This window comes from Pteropus medius, unplaced genomic scaffold (genome assembly GCF_902729225.1).
Source record: "Pteropus medius unplaced genomic scaffold, Ma_sr-lr_union100, whole genome shotgun sequence".
In the NCBI taxonomy this organism is placed as follows: Eukaryota; Metazoa; Chordata; class Mammalia; order Chiroptera; family Pteropodidae; genus Pteropus; species Pteropus medius.
In genome coordinates this window covers 1322802-1340042 of record NW_024349801.1, presented here as the reverse complement: position 1 = coordinate 1340042, position 17241 = coordinate 1322802, and the positions used below count along the sequence as shown (strand labels likewise).

Genomic DNA, 17241 nt, shown 5'->3' with positions numbered 1-17241 from the left:
ATTTTAAGTAGTTTCAGTGACACAGTGTAAGAAAAACTAGTTCATACACAATGAAAGTTGAAGAATCCTGCTTTAGGCAACTGAATCTCTCAGAAGTTTCTGAGTGTGGCTCAATCATTTTCTCTGCATCAGCCATTCATTCACACCTACTAGAGGCAAAACACCATGACAGCAATGAAGAAACCTTGTCTTTATCCTCAAGGAGGGAGGGTGCAGAGGAAAAACATCCCAATGCCTACTGCAAAACAGAGAATTATGGAATGTGCCAACGGAGAGGTAAAGACAAAGTGCTGAGGTGGCCCAGAGAGAGAAGGGGTCCTTCAGGTCTGGGGGCTAGCAAGGGGCCCTCTAATGTCCCTTTAGAGAAAAATCACAGAGGCATTTAGACTGAGTCTTCCAAGATGGCCACCGCTATCACATTTGGGGAATGTGATGGAAAAGCATTCTTGGAAAAGGGAACAGCATGTACGAAGGAATGAAGCAAGGCATTAGTGGCAGTGCTCTGGAAATAACAAGCAAGCAGCCAGTTTGCTGTAACACAGAGGTATCCGGGAGGGAGAGACTAGAACAATGGGCTGAGGATTGGTCCCATTTAATAGTTTTGATACCAGACTAATGAGATCCTGTGGCCTAGTGAGGAACACTCCCTGAAACTGAACCCTAAAAAGACTCATCAGGCAGTGGTAGGCATAAGGTACAGGGGAGAGAAGGGAAGAGCAACGAAGGGGGAGAGCCAGGGTTTTGGGCATCCTTCAGGACGGGTAGACCTTCCAAATGTCTCCTGCAGTACCCACCCCCAACCCCCGCCCACTTGCATGGCCAACCCCAAGTGCAGGCACTCCAGAGCAGTGTCTGCTGTATCCCGCTATTCTGTCTACCGCTCCGTGTAGCACCTACTATCCTGTACTTGCCAAGCAATTTAACAGTTTAGTGTCTGCCTCATCTCCCATCCCTATCTGCATCTGTGAGATGCTCAAGGAGGGAGTAAAAAAGGGTTTTCTTCACCTTTGAATTGCCAAGGGCTGGCATCTCGTAGGCCCTCCAAAAATGCCTCATGAGGTTTTTGTTTGTTTGTTTGTTTGTTTGTTTGATAGAGTGACTCTTTCACAGTATGCTAAACATTTCTCACTTGTACCACTATAATCGTTTCCTAACTGTGGTCCTCCTGCCTCTCTCTCTAAAACACAGGATGAACCTGTCTCGACCCAGCAGGAAAGCCCAGAGTGGGCAGCCTCACTCTCTTGATGATAGATAAATGGTCTAGTGAAGTACAGGAGGCTGCTCAGCTGCTATCAGTTGATTCTTACCAATGGACCCAGATTCTTTTCTTACTACCCCTCTTCATCCCTACCCATATTCTCTATGCTTTAACATTCAGAATTGCCTTCCATTTCCCACACAGCAAATAATTCATTCATTTTCAGGCTGTTCTCTCCTCCTGGAATTCTCTTCCCTTATCTTTACCCCCACCAAGGCCCAGTCAACTCTCTGGACTGACTTTGCTGCTCCTCCCCTGGTATGCACCTGTACAGCAATGTTTGCCTAACCATTTTGTGCTCAGTTACTTATTGGTTTGTCTATCGTTTAGACAGTGTGGCCATAGGCTGTCAATCAGACAGAGTAAGAACTCAATCATGCCATGCTGAGTTAGCAAAATTGCAATGCAAAAATATGCTTCAACTATGCTTTCACTGCATCTCAACACCCATCTGCCTAAAACGACTGCCGCTGATGAGAGGGCTGAGAACAGGAAGCCAAGTCAGACATGCTTTCTAAACCCAGTCAAAAACAGAGGTCAGTTGTGCCCTTATCAAGACGCTTTCTCTGCACTTAAAGTATTACATTTATGGAGAACTGGATGGAAGTAGGTTTGGAGATTCACTAGGCAAGTATGGAAAAGGGAGAGAGGAGCACAAGAGTTGAGAGTGTAAAAGGGACGTGATTATAATGATGGACTGTGCAATTGGAAATTAGGGCTGGAAACCGAGGGCAGTAAGAACACTGATAAGATCAACTGATTGATTAGGGGGTGGTGATGTGCGTTAACCATTATTGGAGGCAAGATACTAGAGGAAGTGAGTAGCAAAGACAGGTGGTATCAGAGAATGAGGCTGGGAGTATGCAGCCATAGTGACAGAGTGGACATGGGTAGGGATGGAGGAAAGTATTCCAGGCAGAAGAAAAAGTAAAAGCAAAGGCCTGAAGGAACAGAGCAAAGGTAGATATGGGTGGACAGTGAGTAAGTGTGTATGTATGTGTGTGTATGTGTGTGTGTGTGTGTCCGCGAGAGCAAGCGAGAGAGATATTTGGGGACACTGGGTTCTAATGAGGGCAGCAGCACGATCAAATCTGCGTTTTAAAAGAAGTCCTTTGGCTGCTATGTGGAGAATGGACTAGGGCAAGACTGGAAACAGAAATGGTGAGGGGCTGCTGCAGCCGTACAGGCAGATGCTGGAGGACGCGGAGGGGGCGGGGCGGGAACAGCTGCCAGATGTATTTGGTGGGTACAATCTACGGAACTTGCTGATGGGGTGTCCGTGGGGATCGGCGAGGGAAGGATTCAAGAATGACTCGCCATCCGAGACATCCAGCAATGGAGCAGTTTTTGCCCTGCAGGAGCGAACTCCCCAAGAGAGGAGCGAATGTTGCAGGGCGATTCCTGTCCGACTGAGGCTGACCCTCGGATAAAGGATTCTTCAGAACACGAAAAATCAAGGCATTTCGAACGGAAAACCACTTCCTCTTGTGTCGCTACCTTGCCTCAATCTCAGGCCAAAGCCCATGCCCTCCTCCCTTAATTCCCGGCCCCCAGGCCAGAGCACAGGCCGGGCAGGGATCTACTTACAAACTGGCTCCTGCGGCCTCTCGGAAACCCCAGGAACATCCTTGCTGCGGGGAGCGGCCGCACCCCGCTGGACTCACGCGCTGGTCTCCTCAGAACCCAGGACCTCTCGCTAAAGCCTGTCCCAGATGCTGGCCTAGCCTCAGGAGCTTTTTCTACGCAAGGGACTTCGCAACAAGCACGTCTGCCACTGGCTCTGCTTTCGCGCCGGCCAATTAGAGCCAAGAATACTTCATCCCCGTCGCTCTTGGCAACCAGCAGGTTCTGCTCAAATCCTCTCCCGGGCGGAAATTGTGCGAGCTGTACGTTCTTCTATTGGTCAGGTTAGATGTCGATCTCTGACGCCATAGCCTATCAGATTCCGTGAGAGGCAGAGGGCGGGCAAGACGAAGGACTTCAGGAGCGCGCTGGGGAATCCGAAGTGGCGCGCTGCAGGTAATGTAGCTGTAGACCCTAGACCGAGGTGGGACCCCAGCCGGCTCTGCCCCCGACCTAGACTGAACAGAGGAGCCATGGCTTGGACCGAGCAGGGCTATCAGAAACCAGGCATGTGACGAAAATGAGGGATGCGGTGACCAGGACAGAGATCTTCTGGTTCTTAGACTTTGGCAAATAATTCAGTCTTTTAGGGAACACTGCGGACCAGCTCCTGCCAAAGAGGCTCTGGCTTCGAGAAGAGTGTGGGCCGTGTGCAGGAGAGCTTGCTCGAGTTCCGTCTTTCATTTCCTGTGGATGAAGGCCGGCGATGGAACGGAACCCGCCTGATGGCACAGGCCCGGTGCACGTGCCTTTTGGGCACGTTGTGGCCAATGAGAAATGGCGTGGGTCGCAGCTGGCACAGGGGATGCAAGGTCGGTGGGCTGCCCTCTGCATAAACCCTCTCTTCCTACCCCACTTTTTAAAAACGTTCTACCAAGTGTCACTTTTTCATATAAAGCTCACGGAACTTATTTTCTTGTCTGCATTTTAAGGGAAAATTAAACTTGTTTTTGAGGATGGCCTGACACCGGTAGATTTTTACTTGTCTAGCAGATCCTGCATTCTTTATGTCACCGAAGCTGATTTGGTGGCAGGAGGTAGCTACCGAAAGAGGCTTGTTCGCGTTAGAAATGTAAGTGCTGAATTGAAGAAACTGACCTTGAAAATTGACTTCTATTCTCCTCTCTCTTATGTTTAGAATAATTTATATGAAACCATTGCCCATTCTAAGCACTCTTGGAGCTGTAGTTTTCTTAAACTTGAAAGGAATTTTGTTACAAAATGGTTTACTGTTTTTTTTTTTTCCTTTGAAGTCCAGTAATCTTCAAGGCATCGTAGTAGTTGAAAAAACGCAGATAAGTGAACAGTACTTCCCAGCCATACAGAAGTTTACCGTGTTAGACCTTGGGATGGTCTTGCTTCCAGTGGCCAACCAGATGGAAGCGTCCTGCCTCATTATCCAGTTAGTAAGTACTGATTCCTACTCCACAAAAGCCTTGTCCTGAAGACTCTCAACTGACCTTCCTGGATCCTTTACCCTAGCAGCTGCCTTTGCTATTGTTTCTTATTGAGTACATCAATCCAATCTAATCATTCTGTGATTTGTGAAACCTTTTTGAGGAATTTAAGTACAGAAGCTGCCTCTGTAGCCAGCAGAGCTTGCTGCCTGTTCTAGGCAAATGTATAACAAAGTGAACAAGTTGGAGACCTGATTTTGGACTCCCAGGCTGTGATGACTCCATTGTTCATTATTGTGTACTGACGCTCATGAAAATGTCAACTAGCAGCCGCTTTGCCTCATCCCCACATATCTTTTGTTAAGCATCAGCACTGTGTTTAAGATTATTCACCTTGATCGTACATCAGAATTTCGTGGGGAACTTTTCAAAATAATACATGAGCCTTACTGCAGACCAATTAAAAATCGGAATGTGGAAGTAGGACCTAAGCATCAATTTTTGTTGTTGTGCTGTTTTTAAATAATCTTCCCCTCTGATGTGCAGCTAAGGTCGAGCACCGAATTGGAAATGCAGTCCTGTGTGGTTCACAGATCCTTCTCTATCTGCACAGCTCTCTACATTACTGTTCCTAACTTCTCTCTATGTGATGCTATTATCTGCCTTCCTATATCCAGCACTTACTGAAGACTGGGTTCCTCCTTTGATAGTAAGCTGTTGTATCAAGCAGGTCCATTTTAAGGATAGCCATCATTCAGTCTCCTACAACTTAAATGTTTCTTTAGTGGACCATAGGAACATGTTTGAATTCCTCAGAGTATATTTTCATTAGTGGTTTGTTTTTTTTTTCCTATGCCTACAGCACCTGGTATTCCTAGGTGATCTCCCATCCTAGTACTAACTAGACCCAACCCTGCTTAGCTTCCAAGATCAGACGAGATCAGGCACATTCAGGGTGGCATGGCCGTAGACTGTTTTCATTAGTTTTATCCTGAGCATTCTGAAAACTCAAAGTTTTTTAAATTTTTATCTTACTCCTTTGTGTAGTCATATGGTTCATCATTTAATAATTTTGCTGTGTCTGAAAAATCATATTCATGGCATATGAAAACATTTATAGTGGTAAGTCAAGTTGAACCAAATGGAAAAACTAAAATTTCCACAAACTACATTTTAAGAACCCTGCCTGTCCTCTAGAGGGCACTCACACGCTCTTCCTCTAATTTCTGTTCAGGTTCAAGAACAAACCAAAGAGCCCAGGAAGAATCCATTTCTTGGGAGGAAACAGACTCTGATCTCTGAGCCCGCCCTCCTTCGAACTGTGCAACAGATCCCAGGGGTTGGAAAAGTTAAAGCTCCCCTTCTGCTTCAGAAGTTTCCAAGTATCCAGCAACTAAGTAATGCTTCCATCCAAGAACTGGAGCAGGTCGTTGGACAAGCAGTAGCACAGCAAATTTATGTGTTCTTCACTCAGTCCAGGTGACGGCTCTCCTCACAGCATCTACTACGTTTTCCTCTTTAGACCATGAACTACCTTGTTTTCTTTTCATATTTAAAAACCAAGAAAAAAATTGTCCCTCCACAACTAGTGAAAGATGAGGCGAGACCTGAGTGGAACCTGCCAGTTATCCTGCCCTGCTCTCTGGGTGCTGGCATTTACATTAGTGGGCCCCAGCTGGCGCTGCCCCGATTCTGCTAGCATGAAGAGAGCAGGTGGGGATCTTCCTAAAAGAATAATTAGGGACTCTCAGATCCAGCAAAAAGCCAGCTTGGGCAGATTTGAATATGTGACCTTGACCTGTATCTATCATGGAAAGGTCTTATCAAGTTTCAGGTGGTGGATATGACCTTCTAAAGGAAACAAACCTCCAATGAAGCACTGTGTACCATAAGTCCCTTGTTCTGAGTGGCAGAGCCACTGTTCTTTGGGTCTGGTCTTAATATCCTTGGGCTTTGAGGGCTGCTGCCTATGTAAATAAACACTTGTACAGCCTTTGTTCTTCCTCCCTCCCTCCCTTCCTGGTAGCTGCAGTTTGTTTATAATCAGTCACTGGGCACATCTGAACACAGAAGGCCTGGAGTCTAGAATACCCATTTAAAGATAAAAAGCCAATGTGTGTGGGGGGCAGAAAAGAACGTGTTTGTAAATGTATAGCCTAACAATGGGAAGACGCACAGGAAAATGACAGGAGCAGGTGTATCTAGAAAGGAGAGCTGGAGGCTGGGGGCCAAAAGGTACACACTTGCCCATTCGAAAAATAAATACAATAAAAGGTGCCACATGTTTTCAAAGATACTAAGACAACTTGAAAGTCCTGTTTTGTGACATGTTAGTAATTTTTCAAAATCAATAAAAACATTTGTGCATCAGGGTAGAAATAATTTGAAAGGAAGGAATTAAAGTAAAAAAGTCAAAACCATTAATACAGGCAAATGAATATTTATTTAAATACTTATATAAAAACGACCCTAAGAGCGGTGGATACATTTTCCCAAAGGCGTTGCTTCCCTTTTGGTATTGCACACTAGAAAACATTTAAAATTCTCGTTAACTCTCAAAATCAGATTTCAATGCTAGATATTTCTTAGCTATATAACTTGTACTATGTCAACAGTGACTCTTACTAGAATCACAGTGTCATCCAACTTATAGCAAGAGAAATCAGGTGGTAAGAATATCATTTTAAGAAGTCAAATAGAGCTTTAAATTTGAATCATTTACATCTTTACCTTATAAAATGTTTTAACCCATTTTAAAGACTTTTAAAATATACAATCATGTACTTTCTACTTGAGACAAAATGAAAAATGTTTTGAGTATCAAACAGTATATTATCTACCTTGTAGACAGCATCTTCATCTAACACTGCCACTGTGTTAGCAACTTTTAAATGACGTGAAACTGGAAGAAAAGCTAGTCCTAAAGTGTTTTATCTAATAAGTCACAACAAATTTGGCACTAGACTTTATCTGGAAATAGCATTCATGTTATGTAGAAATAATAGTAAAATCTTGTCATTTTAGGTTAATGAATTCCCCTCAGAAAGAGCTCTTTGGAACAGTTTTTAGTAACACTAACTTCTTAGGTCCATCATTATAGACCCTTGACCTGCCTTAATTTGGGCTTATCAGGCTTTTGGGCTTATCAGGAAGGATCTATTACCCAAGCCTGGAAACTATTACAAATAGGACCAATGTAGGTAACCTCAATTTAATCAATAGTAAAATCAATAGTAACTAAAAGTCATAATTGTAGCCATTTAAAAATAGCCATATTTTCAACACTATTCTATTTACAATACTTTATATAATAAATAACTTGCAGCAATATGGTGACATTCCTTGAATAAGTTTGTTTTCCACAAATTTCTAGAGGTTTCTTGTTACTTTCATTCATGAAGACATACATATCCATTGTAAGGTTACACTGTGAGAAAACAGAATTCGAGAATGTTTAGGAATTTTCCATCATGGCACCGATATGAAGGCTTAGCCCGCACTGGAAATGTTTTGGGCCTGAACATTTTTGTTTCCTCACGTTACTACAAAGAACTGTCGGAGCTGAGAATGCTGAAGGGAGAAGGCAGCTTCTTCTTGACCTGAGGCCCGGTGACCCCAACTGACGGGAGGCACAAGGTGCTGGCTGACTTCTGTCTGTTCTTGTTGGTGCCCCAACTCAAGAAAGAAAGCTTTTTTGAGATTTTCTTGGTCTTATCAGTTTTATCATCATCGTCATCTATGGCTAAGCAGATCATGGAGTAAGTTTTCTGCATTCCCACAGAGTACGTGGCACACTTATTATGCTGCACATAGAAAAGGAAGAAAAAGGGTGTTAGAAATCCTCAGGGTGTCTGATCAATGATTGCAAAGCTTGAGACTCACGTTCTGCACTTAAAGCGTTCTCTTTAAAGTTGACATAATTCTGAAACTCGGGTGACCAACACTTACATAGAATTAGGTTCTTAAAAACAAGGAAAATTTTTAAGGAATATACTCTAGTTACTATTTTAGGCTAAGGGCCACTACTCACTTTTTAAGATTTATATTATAGATGAAAAAGTAATACATATTCATGTTCAACAATATGAATACATTGAACAGTAGATGTCCCTCCCACCTGGGCTCTCAGGCCCGTCTCATGGTTTCTGGTACACTGTTAAAGGTAATGTTCATGTACAGGTAATGATATGTGCATAAGTGTAGGTCGCCATTTGTTTTTCCTTAAAAGGAATACACTACACACACCGGTCTGTGCCCTGCTTTCTTCACTTAGTGTATCTTGGATTTCGGCCCTCGCCATTAGGTATAGATCACCTTCATCCTCTTTAAAGACAATATAGAACCCACAGTGAGGATACTATTAACTTTTTTCCCTCTCTATTTAAACTGGTGAAACATACATAACAAAATTTACCATTTTAACTTTTTAAGGGATACGGTTCACTGGCATTAAGTATATTCATATTGTGGTGCAACCATCGCCACTACCCATCTCCAGAACCTTGTCATCTTCCCCAAATAAAACTCTGTACCTATTAAACACTACTATTAACTTTTAAAAAGGTTGTGTAAGACTCAAATAGGAAATCTGAAGAAACTGTTTTCTAAACAATTCCACGTGGGTTATCACCTGCTTCTAAGGTTTGCCTAACATTGAGATTGCTTTGTTCACCAAATGTTTATTGAACATCTATGTTCCAGGCACTGAAATCAGGCCATTTATATAAATATAATACATCTAAAGTGGTTGGGTACATTGTTCATTATATAAATCAGGGAATTTGGGTGATGCAGCAACAAAGGAGGGCATTCACTATAAAATGTCCCTCGAGTGTGGCTCCTTAGGATGAAGTCTCTCTCCCTTTTCTATAAAACTGCCATTAATCTCACATGCTCTATAGGACACATGTGCTATCATTAGAAATAATAATAAACAGTCCTGGAGGTAGACTGGATACCTGCAAACATTTTTCAACCTTCACTAGCTTAGAGTCCACTATGCAAAATATCCACTCCCTTACAAATACCCTCAGTTCTCTTCCACTTTGACCAAAGAAAATCAACTGTAGTTCGAATCCATCCGCTGCGTCCCCCAGGCCTGCACCTTAAATAGCGGCACATTACTGGAGGGTTATTTACCCAGCCAGAGAGCTTCCCTTGAAATTCTAACCCTGACCCCACACCTTAACCAATCACCCCATTACCTAGCGCTCTTATATTTTCCTAGTAACTTCGCTCCTTTTCTCCTAGATACCTTCTGTCAAGCCCCTCATATGTTCTCCTGATACCCTTGCCTTATACTTTGTTGTATCTGTCCCCAATGACAAGTCCCCTCAAGATCCGGTGTGCCTGGATCTCATGCCCTCTCTCCTCCAGGCATCCCCCTTCCTGCACTCCTGTCTCCCAGACATTTCCCATCAGCACACAATTTTGCCGTGCTACACACACCCGCACACACACACAAAATCACCTATAAAAAGCTTTCCTTTGCCCTATGTCCCCCCGCCCCCGGCCCCAGCTACCACCAGAATGTCTCTGCTCCCTTTCATAGCTCTTCCCGTCCTCCCACTTTTCCCAACATCTACTGAGCTCTCAACTACGCATTCATTCCTCACATCTTCCTGGGGCACCTCTCTGTAACTCTCAGAGCTTTACAGAGCCGTTTGAAACCACAGCCCTAGTCTAACTCTTAATTACACGGATGAGAAAACTGAGGCTGAGGGAGGGTATTAACCTGCTGGAGGTCACGCGGCTTGTTAACGATGGAAAAGGCCTTTTGATTCCAAGCCTCGGATTCCTTCCACTACATCAGTAGTTTTCAAACTGCGCTCCACAGGAGTCCTAGGGATCCTCATTGTGATCCAGAGAGAGTGGGGGAGCAGGTAATCAATTCAGTAAGGGCACTCAGCTTCATTCTCATTTGGTTTTATTTGAAGAAAAGTCTCGGCAGTTAAAAACAGTGCTCAAATATCATTATCTAAAGTCCTTGCTAGGGTAAAATAACCACATTGTGGTTATTATAACACTTATTATGAATTGAAATGCACCCCATGCCGGGCACTGTTTTCTGCACTTTCCTGAGGCCCAGAGCTATTCCCTGACTTGCCAAAGGTCACACAACTGGTGGCAAAGCCAGGATGCCAATCCAGGCAGTCTGAGTGTAGAATCCTCGCTTTTAACCACTATATCCGATGCTTCATTGGCCTGGTTCAAAGATGTAACAGAATTGAAAGATAAGCCTTTCAATCTCTTTTCAGGCGCGTTGCTCTGTGAAGTCATGCCTCCCCTGGCTGTGCCTTCTGCTCTCGTCCGTCAGCCCAGAGCCCGGCTCTTTGATTCACCCTCCTTTTGGACAAACCTCTTTTCGGTTTCTGGTTGGGATACCTGGGATCACTTGTCCAGCAATTCTATGGATTCCGCCCCTCAAAGTACCACTTCTCATGATCCCTTCTCCCGAGGTGTTCTGTGAGTCCCTTTAACCTCTTTATTTTTTAAGATGCAATTCACATACCATAAAATTTACCATTTTAATATAACTCAGTGGTTTTTAGTATATTCGCAGAGTTATGCAACCACTGCCACTACCTAATTTCAGAACATTTCCATCCCCCCAAGAAAACCTGTACCCATCAGCACCCGCTCCCCATTCCCCAATGTCCAGGCCCTAGCCCCGGACACCCACTAATCTATATTCCGTTTCTATGGATCTGCCTATTCCAGACATTTATCAGTGAAATCGTAAATCCATTCACTCTCCAACCCTCTATAATCAGCTCTGCTGCCATCTCTGCTTGCGTCTTCCCATCCTGATGCCAAATATAGACACGGCTCCACCTCCCTCCCTCTCAACCTCTTACCTGCGTGCAACACAGCCAACCACATTCTCTGCTGGATTTTCTTCTCTAGACTTCAGCAGCTCCTTTTTATTCAACCTCTCTGAACTTGCCTTGGCAACTTCCTCTGTGCCCACTTCTCTTCTAATTGAACTAGAGATGCTTGTGGCGTCTCAAGAGTTTAATCTTTGACTCTCAGCCCCTTACGGGCAATTTCATTTAGTCTCTTACAACTTTAAGTATCATCTCTAAGGTGATGATTCTTAAACATTTATTTCTATCTCTTCTCTCTTGAACTGAAGATTTGAACATCCAACTGCCTATGTTACACGTGCATTTGGATCTCCAATGGCACATCAAACACTGAAAGAAAGCATGACCCTTTTTTCTCTCTCCTCTACCTTCCTCACGCCCACCTGTTCCCATCATTATGAAAAATGATGCAGTTCAGGCCCAAAACTGAGGAGTCATCTCTTTCTACCATCATTTTACACAAATCATCTAGAAATCCAAAATATGTCAGCTCCAAAATATGTCTCGTGTACATCCACCCCTTTCCACCTATACTGTCCCCCATCCTAGCGTCAGCTGCTAACATCACTGGCCTGGTGGCTGCCATAGCCAACTCACTGCTGCCACTCGGCTGGCCTCCAGGCAGCAGACATTCTTCTAAAACAAACATCCTACCATGTCATTCTCCTTCTTAAAAGGTTCAATGGCTTCCGAAGTCCTACCACTGCCAACGAGGCCCTGTCTCCCTCTCACTGTTTCCTGCCATCACAATGCTCTGGCCAAAAGGCCCTCTTTTTGTTCTTGTCACAGGGTCTGTGCACCTGTTGGCCCCCTGCCCAGGATGCTCCTCTTGTATCTCTTCAAATACAAGAGGTTCCTCCTCGTCACTCAAGTCTTTGTGTAAGCCCTGTCTAGAGGAGCCTCTCCCCACCCTCAGTCATTCTATTATGTTACATGTTTTATTTTCTTTACATTAATCAAAATCACAACCATTCATTTGCTTCTTTAGTGCCAGCTTTGCTAGGGCAGGGACCTTATCTGTCTAGTTTCAGCTGTAGCTCCAGTATAAGAAGGGCCTGGCACATACCTAATGCTCAGTATTTGTTGAATGAATAAATGAATGTTATTATAGAGGGAAATCTCTAAGGTGCATTATGAAACACGGCAAAGTGTGGAAGAGTATATATGGAATGATTCTTCCCACCTGGAGGAAAAAAAGGATGTAACTATGCACATGAACTACCACAGGTATCAAACACCTCCCAAGATCTCACGGAAAACAGCAAATGCTGTCTGTGACATGCGGAGATGGTCTTTCACATGACGTTTTAAGCCCTTCTGTTTCATTTGAATATTATTATTATTATTATTTATTATTATTTATGCCTATAGCAACTGGTCTTCCTAGGTGGTCTCCCATCCAAGTACTAATCATGCCCAACCCTGCTTAGCTTCCGAGATCAGACATCAAGCTTGTTCAAGGAGACATGACCGCAGACCATGGACCATGGCACCACTGGGGCACGAATGAATATTTTTTTACTATGGGTATGTTCTACTTTTGTAATTATAAAAAGGATATAATCAGAAAAACAAACAAATTGGTTATTTTATTTGCAGTTCTCCAGTGATCTCTTTGACCCAAGGCAGAGGCACATCTCAGTAATGATAAGCTTAGGCGTTCGGTCACTGTGGCATGTTACATATGCAGGCGGGAGGCAGAGGTCCCGGGAAAGACCTCTGTGGTTGGACTCACACGCAACATCCCTATTGACTGCCAGGGGTGTCAGCACTCACCATGGATGAGATGGAGTCCAGGAGGCTCACGACCTTCATCTCAATGTCGACCTCGCTAAAGCTCTTCAGCAGTTTCATAACCTCGCTCACTGTCAGCCACTTACAATCCACGTTTTGAATGGAAACAATATAATCCCCTTCCTTGGCTCCTGCCAGCTACAAAAGTAAGATTTAAGTAAAGGTTAAGGTTCTGTTCATTCAATTTCAGTTTCCTGAATCCGTTTCCAAGCTCGTTAACAAAATAGATAACTGCACAAGTTTGCTTCAAGAAAGTAGAAATTAATCTTTTTCTCTTTGGGCCTGCAGCATCCATGAAAGGCCTTTTGCATAAAGGAACCCTAAAAACATTCACCCACAAATATTTGGGCGGCTTTCTTTGTATTTTACTAGTGCCTCACTGCCTGCAAAGTGCCAGTGAGTTTTGCTCCCAATCCAGAATGGCCCGCGCTTACCGCGGCAGAGCAGTAAGGATCCAGGAAGTGGACTTGAACTGGAGAGTTTCCTCTCAGAGTGAACCCCAAGTCCCCTTCTTCCGCAGTGAAGTGAATGCTTCGAGGAGGTGTCCATCTCTTGCTAGCCGAAAACACAGATAAAGGGCCCTTTGGAATAGAGAGAGCATCATTAGATCCGGCTGAGTTAGGCATTTGAAAACTAAAGGAAATATTGCCTTGTTGTTCTGGCAGATTTCACCTGGCTTTGCTCGGAGACTAATGACACCTCTAGGGTAATACATGCTACAGCAGTCACACAAGGACACCATTTGCCATTTTCTCTAAAATAGCCCACATATTTTAAATAAAATTATCTTAATTAAAGTCTCTAAATAAATCTAAAATATCTAAAAATAGCCTTTTACATACTTGCAACATGTAAAACCTATCCCTTTAAGGTTACTATGAAATAAGTATTTAACATACCAGCTTCTGGAAGAAATCTGTTGCTGTCACCTTGGAGAACTGTGGCAGTCTAATCTCAACCTCTCGCTCAGTTTTAGCTAGAAAAGATCATAAGGGAACACATAAATGTTTCTGTAATTGAAAGTTATCTTTGAAAACTCAGGTCTAAATCTTGTCTCTGAAGGGAAGAGGAATCAAACTTTTCATCTCCTACTCACTTGTCCTTCTGCTTGGTTTAAACAAATAGTGTAGAAGATGGACTACTGGTCAACCCTCTGGCCCTGTGTGACCTGTACCTTCTGTTTGGGTACCTACTATGTGCTATACCCCACTGTAGGGCTGGGAAAGAATAGTGACAATCAGACACATTCTCTGCCTTTGAGTAGCTTATTTCTATTGTAGTGGACTTCCTCTGGCACTCATATAACCCGACTGAGATGTAATCTATGTTTCAGGTGTGACTGTGACTGAAGTACCATGTCTCTCATTAGTGTTGTGTGATGTGAGGTTTGCCAAATCGTGTCCATCAATAGCTCAAATCTCCACCAGTGTATCTGCGGCAGGCCCGACCTACCCTTACCACGAGGCTAGTCAGCTTCTCCCAGAGGATCCCAAAGCAGGTTAAGTATACGTGGACAACAGGATAAAAATAAAACTTAGGGAAGAAGACTGGTGCCACCAAGGCAGAACACACCTCTCTAGTCACAGATGACCCTGTGACTTCTTAGAAACTGCCTGATATAGCATTGGGCTTGGACAGATGCTCATTTACTAACAGAGTAGTGCCACAAGCGCTGGACGGCCTCGCCAGGAGCTGTGTGTCTCCCACCCTCTGGGGAGGTCATGTCTCTACCTCCTGGCCATAGTATAAATAAGGGGTCCAGGAGGTAGCCAGTGTCAGTGAAGGAGAATCCCTGGGTGACGTTCCTGATTCCACCAACCAGTTTGGCCACCTGGGGCAAGGAATTTGATCTCCCTAAGCCTTCATTGCCTCATCTTAGGATGAGAGTGATACCAGGGCCTCCCTTATAGAGTTGGGAAAGAGCTGAATGAGATGCTGTACACAAATGGTGCTTACTATTGTGCCTGGCAGACCTCAAATGCTCAGTGGTATCAGCCAACATTGCTACAGCCCACGATTCTAGCTTGAGCAAGGCTCTGTGCCTTGAGCTGGTCCCTGAATACTAGGGGTGGAACTCAGAGACTAGGGACAGAAGTATAGGAAGTAGAATGGGAAAGGGTATGGATAAAGGGGGTTCCCTCGACTGGGCCACTGCCCATCCCCTTTCCCTAACTCCTGGAATGTTCCTTGTCATTCCTCACTGTAAAGTTACTTTCTCAAGGAGGTCTCCCCACCCTCGCCCTCCAGGGCAGAGCTGACTGCCACCTCTCCAAGGGCAGCAACAACTGTCTAGTTCACCCCTGTATTCCTGAACCTAGGACAGTGCTCAACACCTTGGAGACCCTTAGAAAATGCTGGTGGTGCATGATCTCATTTATACGTGGAATCTAAAATAGTCCAACTTACAGAAGCAGAGGGCACAATGGTGGATGCCAGGGGTGGGGGAGGGGGAAATGAGCTGTTGGTCTAAGGGTATGAAGTTTCAGTTATACGAGATGAATAAGTTCTAGAGACCTAACATACAGCATGGTGGCTATAGTTAATACTGTACTGTATACTTGAAATTTGCTAAGGAGAGATTGGATCTTAAAGTGTTCTCAACACACACCACACACACACACACACACACACACACACACACACACACACACACACACCTGAGCCTGATGAACTAGGTCCTGAAGAATTTTCACTGCCAAAGTAAACATTTTCCCTACATCCCCTGGTTCCACTGTATCAGTGAAAGCTTTGCTTCTCATTTCATAATAAAAATAATTTTTGTTCTGAAAGAAAAAAAGAAAAGACAATGTTGGTGCTGATAAAAGATGGTGAAAACAGGGGAAAGAGTAAGCCTAGGGGAAGAAATAAGAATAAATTTGGCTTTCAAACTGGAGCCAGAGGTAAAAAAACAGATAGAAAAGCAGAGTTTGCCAGAAGACATGGAATGTAGGTGAGTGTGGAATGCAGCAAAAATGTCAAGGTGAAAAGCAGTTTCAGAGGTCTCCTGACTAGAGGTGATGGCTGGAACTCCAAAGAAGGTTGGGAGACTTTAAAGAAAAGAATTTTGAAGATGTGAACGAGAAAGAGTGGACGGTGAGAATGCCAGGAAGGGAAGGTGGGATTGGGCAAGAAGAACAGTGAGCAAAGCGGGTAGAGAAGGAGGTGGGAACAGATCAGGGTGGCGGGGTGCCCCGACCCCAAGGGAGGAGTGTCAACGGGCAGCAGGGGAGTCATGTCGCAAAGGGGTTAATGAGGATGAGACCGTAAAGAAGCCCCTGGATCCGGGCACGGGGAGACAGGCAAGAGCAGCGTTTTGCCCCCTCGCAGTGCCCAGTACTTAAGGGGTTTGCCCAACCCCTGCAGGATGAACGAATGAAGGCTGTGTGCCCCGAGTGCTCCTGCCTGTCACACAGGGCACACTCGGCACCTGGCGCAGGCACCCAGGTCACTCACAAACTATGTCGGGAACATCGATCAAGTTCAGCAGGTCGTCGTCCTCCTGGTGTTGCGTGTACTTGAGCTGGGAACGCTGGTGTGCCACGGACAGCACCTCCTGAAGCACCTCAATGTTGCGCAGCTTCTTGCACAGGCTCACCTCCCTCACCGACTCCTCGTGATGGGTAATGGCTCTGCGCAGGTGGGACTTACCTGCCAACAGAAAAGCAACCCCATGTGACTTGTGTCCTAAATTGCAATGCAAGTAGCTCAAGGAGAGCCTAAGTGCCCAAAGATCAGCCCAGAGAGGTGGACGTTCTCTTTTCTGAAGGATCTGTCTGGACAGCTTAAGTCTCTCTTAAATGCATGTGCAATATGCTCACTTATGACTATAAAACATCCATTCAATAAGTATTTACTGAATGTTCTAGGCACTAAAGACAGCAATGAACAAAAACTAGCCTCTGCGTTCATGGAGTTTACATGCCAGTGGTTGAAGACAGAATATTAATGAGCAAAACAATAAATATGTAATAGATTGTATGGCAATAAGGTTATAGAGAAACAGAAAACAGGGTAGGCCAGTGTGGCCAGAGAAGATGGGGAATGGAAAGCTGCCCTTCTATGATGGGTGATCAGGGAAGGCCTTTTGGAAGGTAAGTTCTGAACAGAGCCCTAAAGTAACGAGGGAGCAGCCATGAGGATATCTGACAGAAGAGAATTCCTGAAGGAAGGAACAGGAAGTGCAAAGGCCCTGGGGCAGGAATATGTGTGCCGTTCAAGGACAACAGGGAGCTTGGGGTCTGGCTAGAGGAAGTGAGGGCTGCAGAGAAGGGCTGGGAATGAGGGCAGAGAGGAGCAGGGGCCG

General features: G+C 44.6%; 3 protein-coding genes and 1 pseudogene across 9 annotated transcripts in view; 1 reads left to right on the top strand and 3 right to left on the bottom strand.

The window, feature by feature from the left end:
• CEP89 (centrosomal protein 89) overlaps positions 1-3016 on the bottom strand; it is a 65423-nt gene extending 62407 nt beyond the window's left edge. Inside the window, exon 1 of the mRNA XM_039888599.1 lies at positions 2846-3016. Within this exon, the coding sequence (XP_039744533.1) occupies positions 2846-2884 (39 nt within the window). The 5' untranslated portion in view covers positions 2885-3016. The remainder of the gene's footprint in view (positions 1-2845) is intronic.
• Positions 3017-3184: 168 nt separating this feature from the next.
• On the top strand, positions 3185-6578 carry FAAP24 (FA core complex associated protein 24). 7 transcript variants are annotated; one of them, XM_039888601.1, is made up of 5 exons: positions 3185-3277; positions 3464-3693; positions 3814-3953; positions 4135-4287; positions 5513-6578. In XM_039888601.1, the coding sequence occupies exons 2-5, from the start codon at positions 3588-3590 to the stop codon at positions 5759-5761; spliced, it is 648 nt and encodes a 215-aa protein (XP_039744535.1). In that variant the 5' UTR covers positions 3185-3277; positions 3464-3587; the 3' UTR covers positions 5762-6578. The 7 variants fall into 7 exon arrangements, with proteins under 7 accessions (XP_039744535.1, XP_039744538.1, XP_039744539.1 ...); XM_039888602.1 differs by having other exon boundaries at positions 3230-3388; XM_039888604.1 differs by lacking the exon at positions 3814-3953 and having other exon boundaries at positions 3229-3388.
• LOC120581120 (uncharacterized) lies at positions 5132-5250 on the bottom strand (annotated as a pseudogene).
• Positions 6579-6702: 124 nt separating the features above from the next.
• Positions 6703-17241, bottom strand: part of RHPN2 (rhophilin Rho GTPase binding protein 2) — a 48886-nt gene continuing 38347 nt past the window's right edge. Inside the window, exons 12-16 of the mRNA XM_039888512.1 lie at positions 16392-16586; positions 13838-13914; positions 13373-13519; positions 12921-13076; positions 6703-8081 (exon numbers count right to left, since the gene is read on the bottom strand). Coding sequence (XP_039744446.1) covers positions 7821-8081; positions 12921-13076; positions 13373-13519; positions 13838-13914; positions 16392-16586 — 836 coding nt within the window. The 3' untranslated portion in view covers positions 6703-7820. The remainder of the gene's footprint in view (positions 8082-12920; positions 13077-13372; positions 13520-13837; positions 13915-16391; positions 16587-17241) is intronic.

Coding starts and splice junctions, on each gene's coding strand:
- FAAP24 (XM_039888601.1), top strand. CDS start 3,588: ATGGAACGGAACCCGCCTGATGGCACAGGCCCGGTGCACGTGCCTTTT. Junction 3,694..3,813: donor GCTGGCACAGGGGATGCAAG/GTCGGTGGGCTG, acceptor CTGCATTTTAAG/GGAAAATTAAACTTGTTTTT. Junction 3,954..4,134: donor GGCTTGTTCGCGTTAGAAAT/GTAAGTGCTGAA, acceptor TTTCCTTTGAAG/TCCAGTAATCTTCAAGGCAT.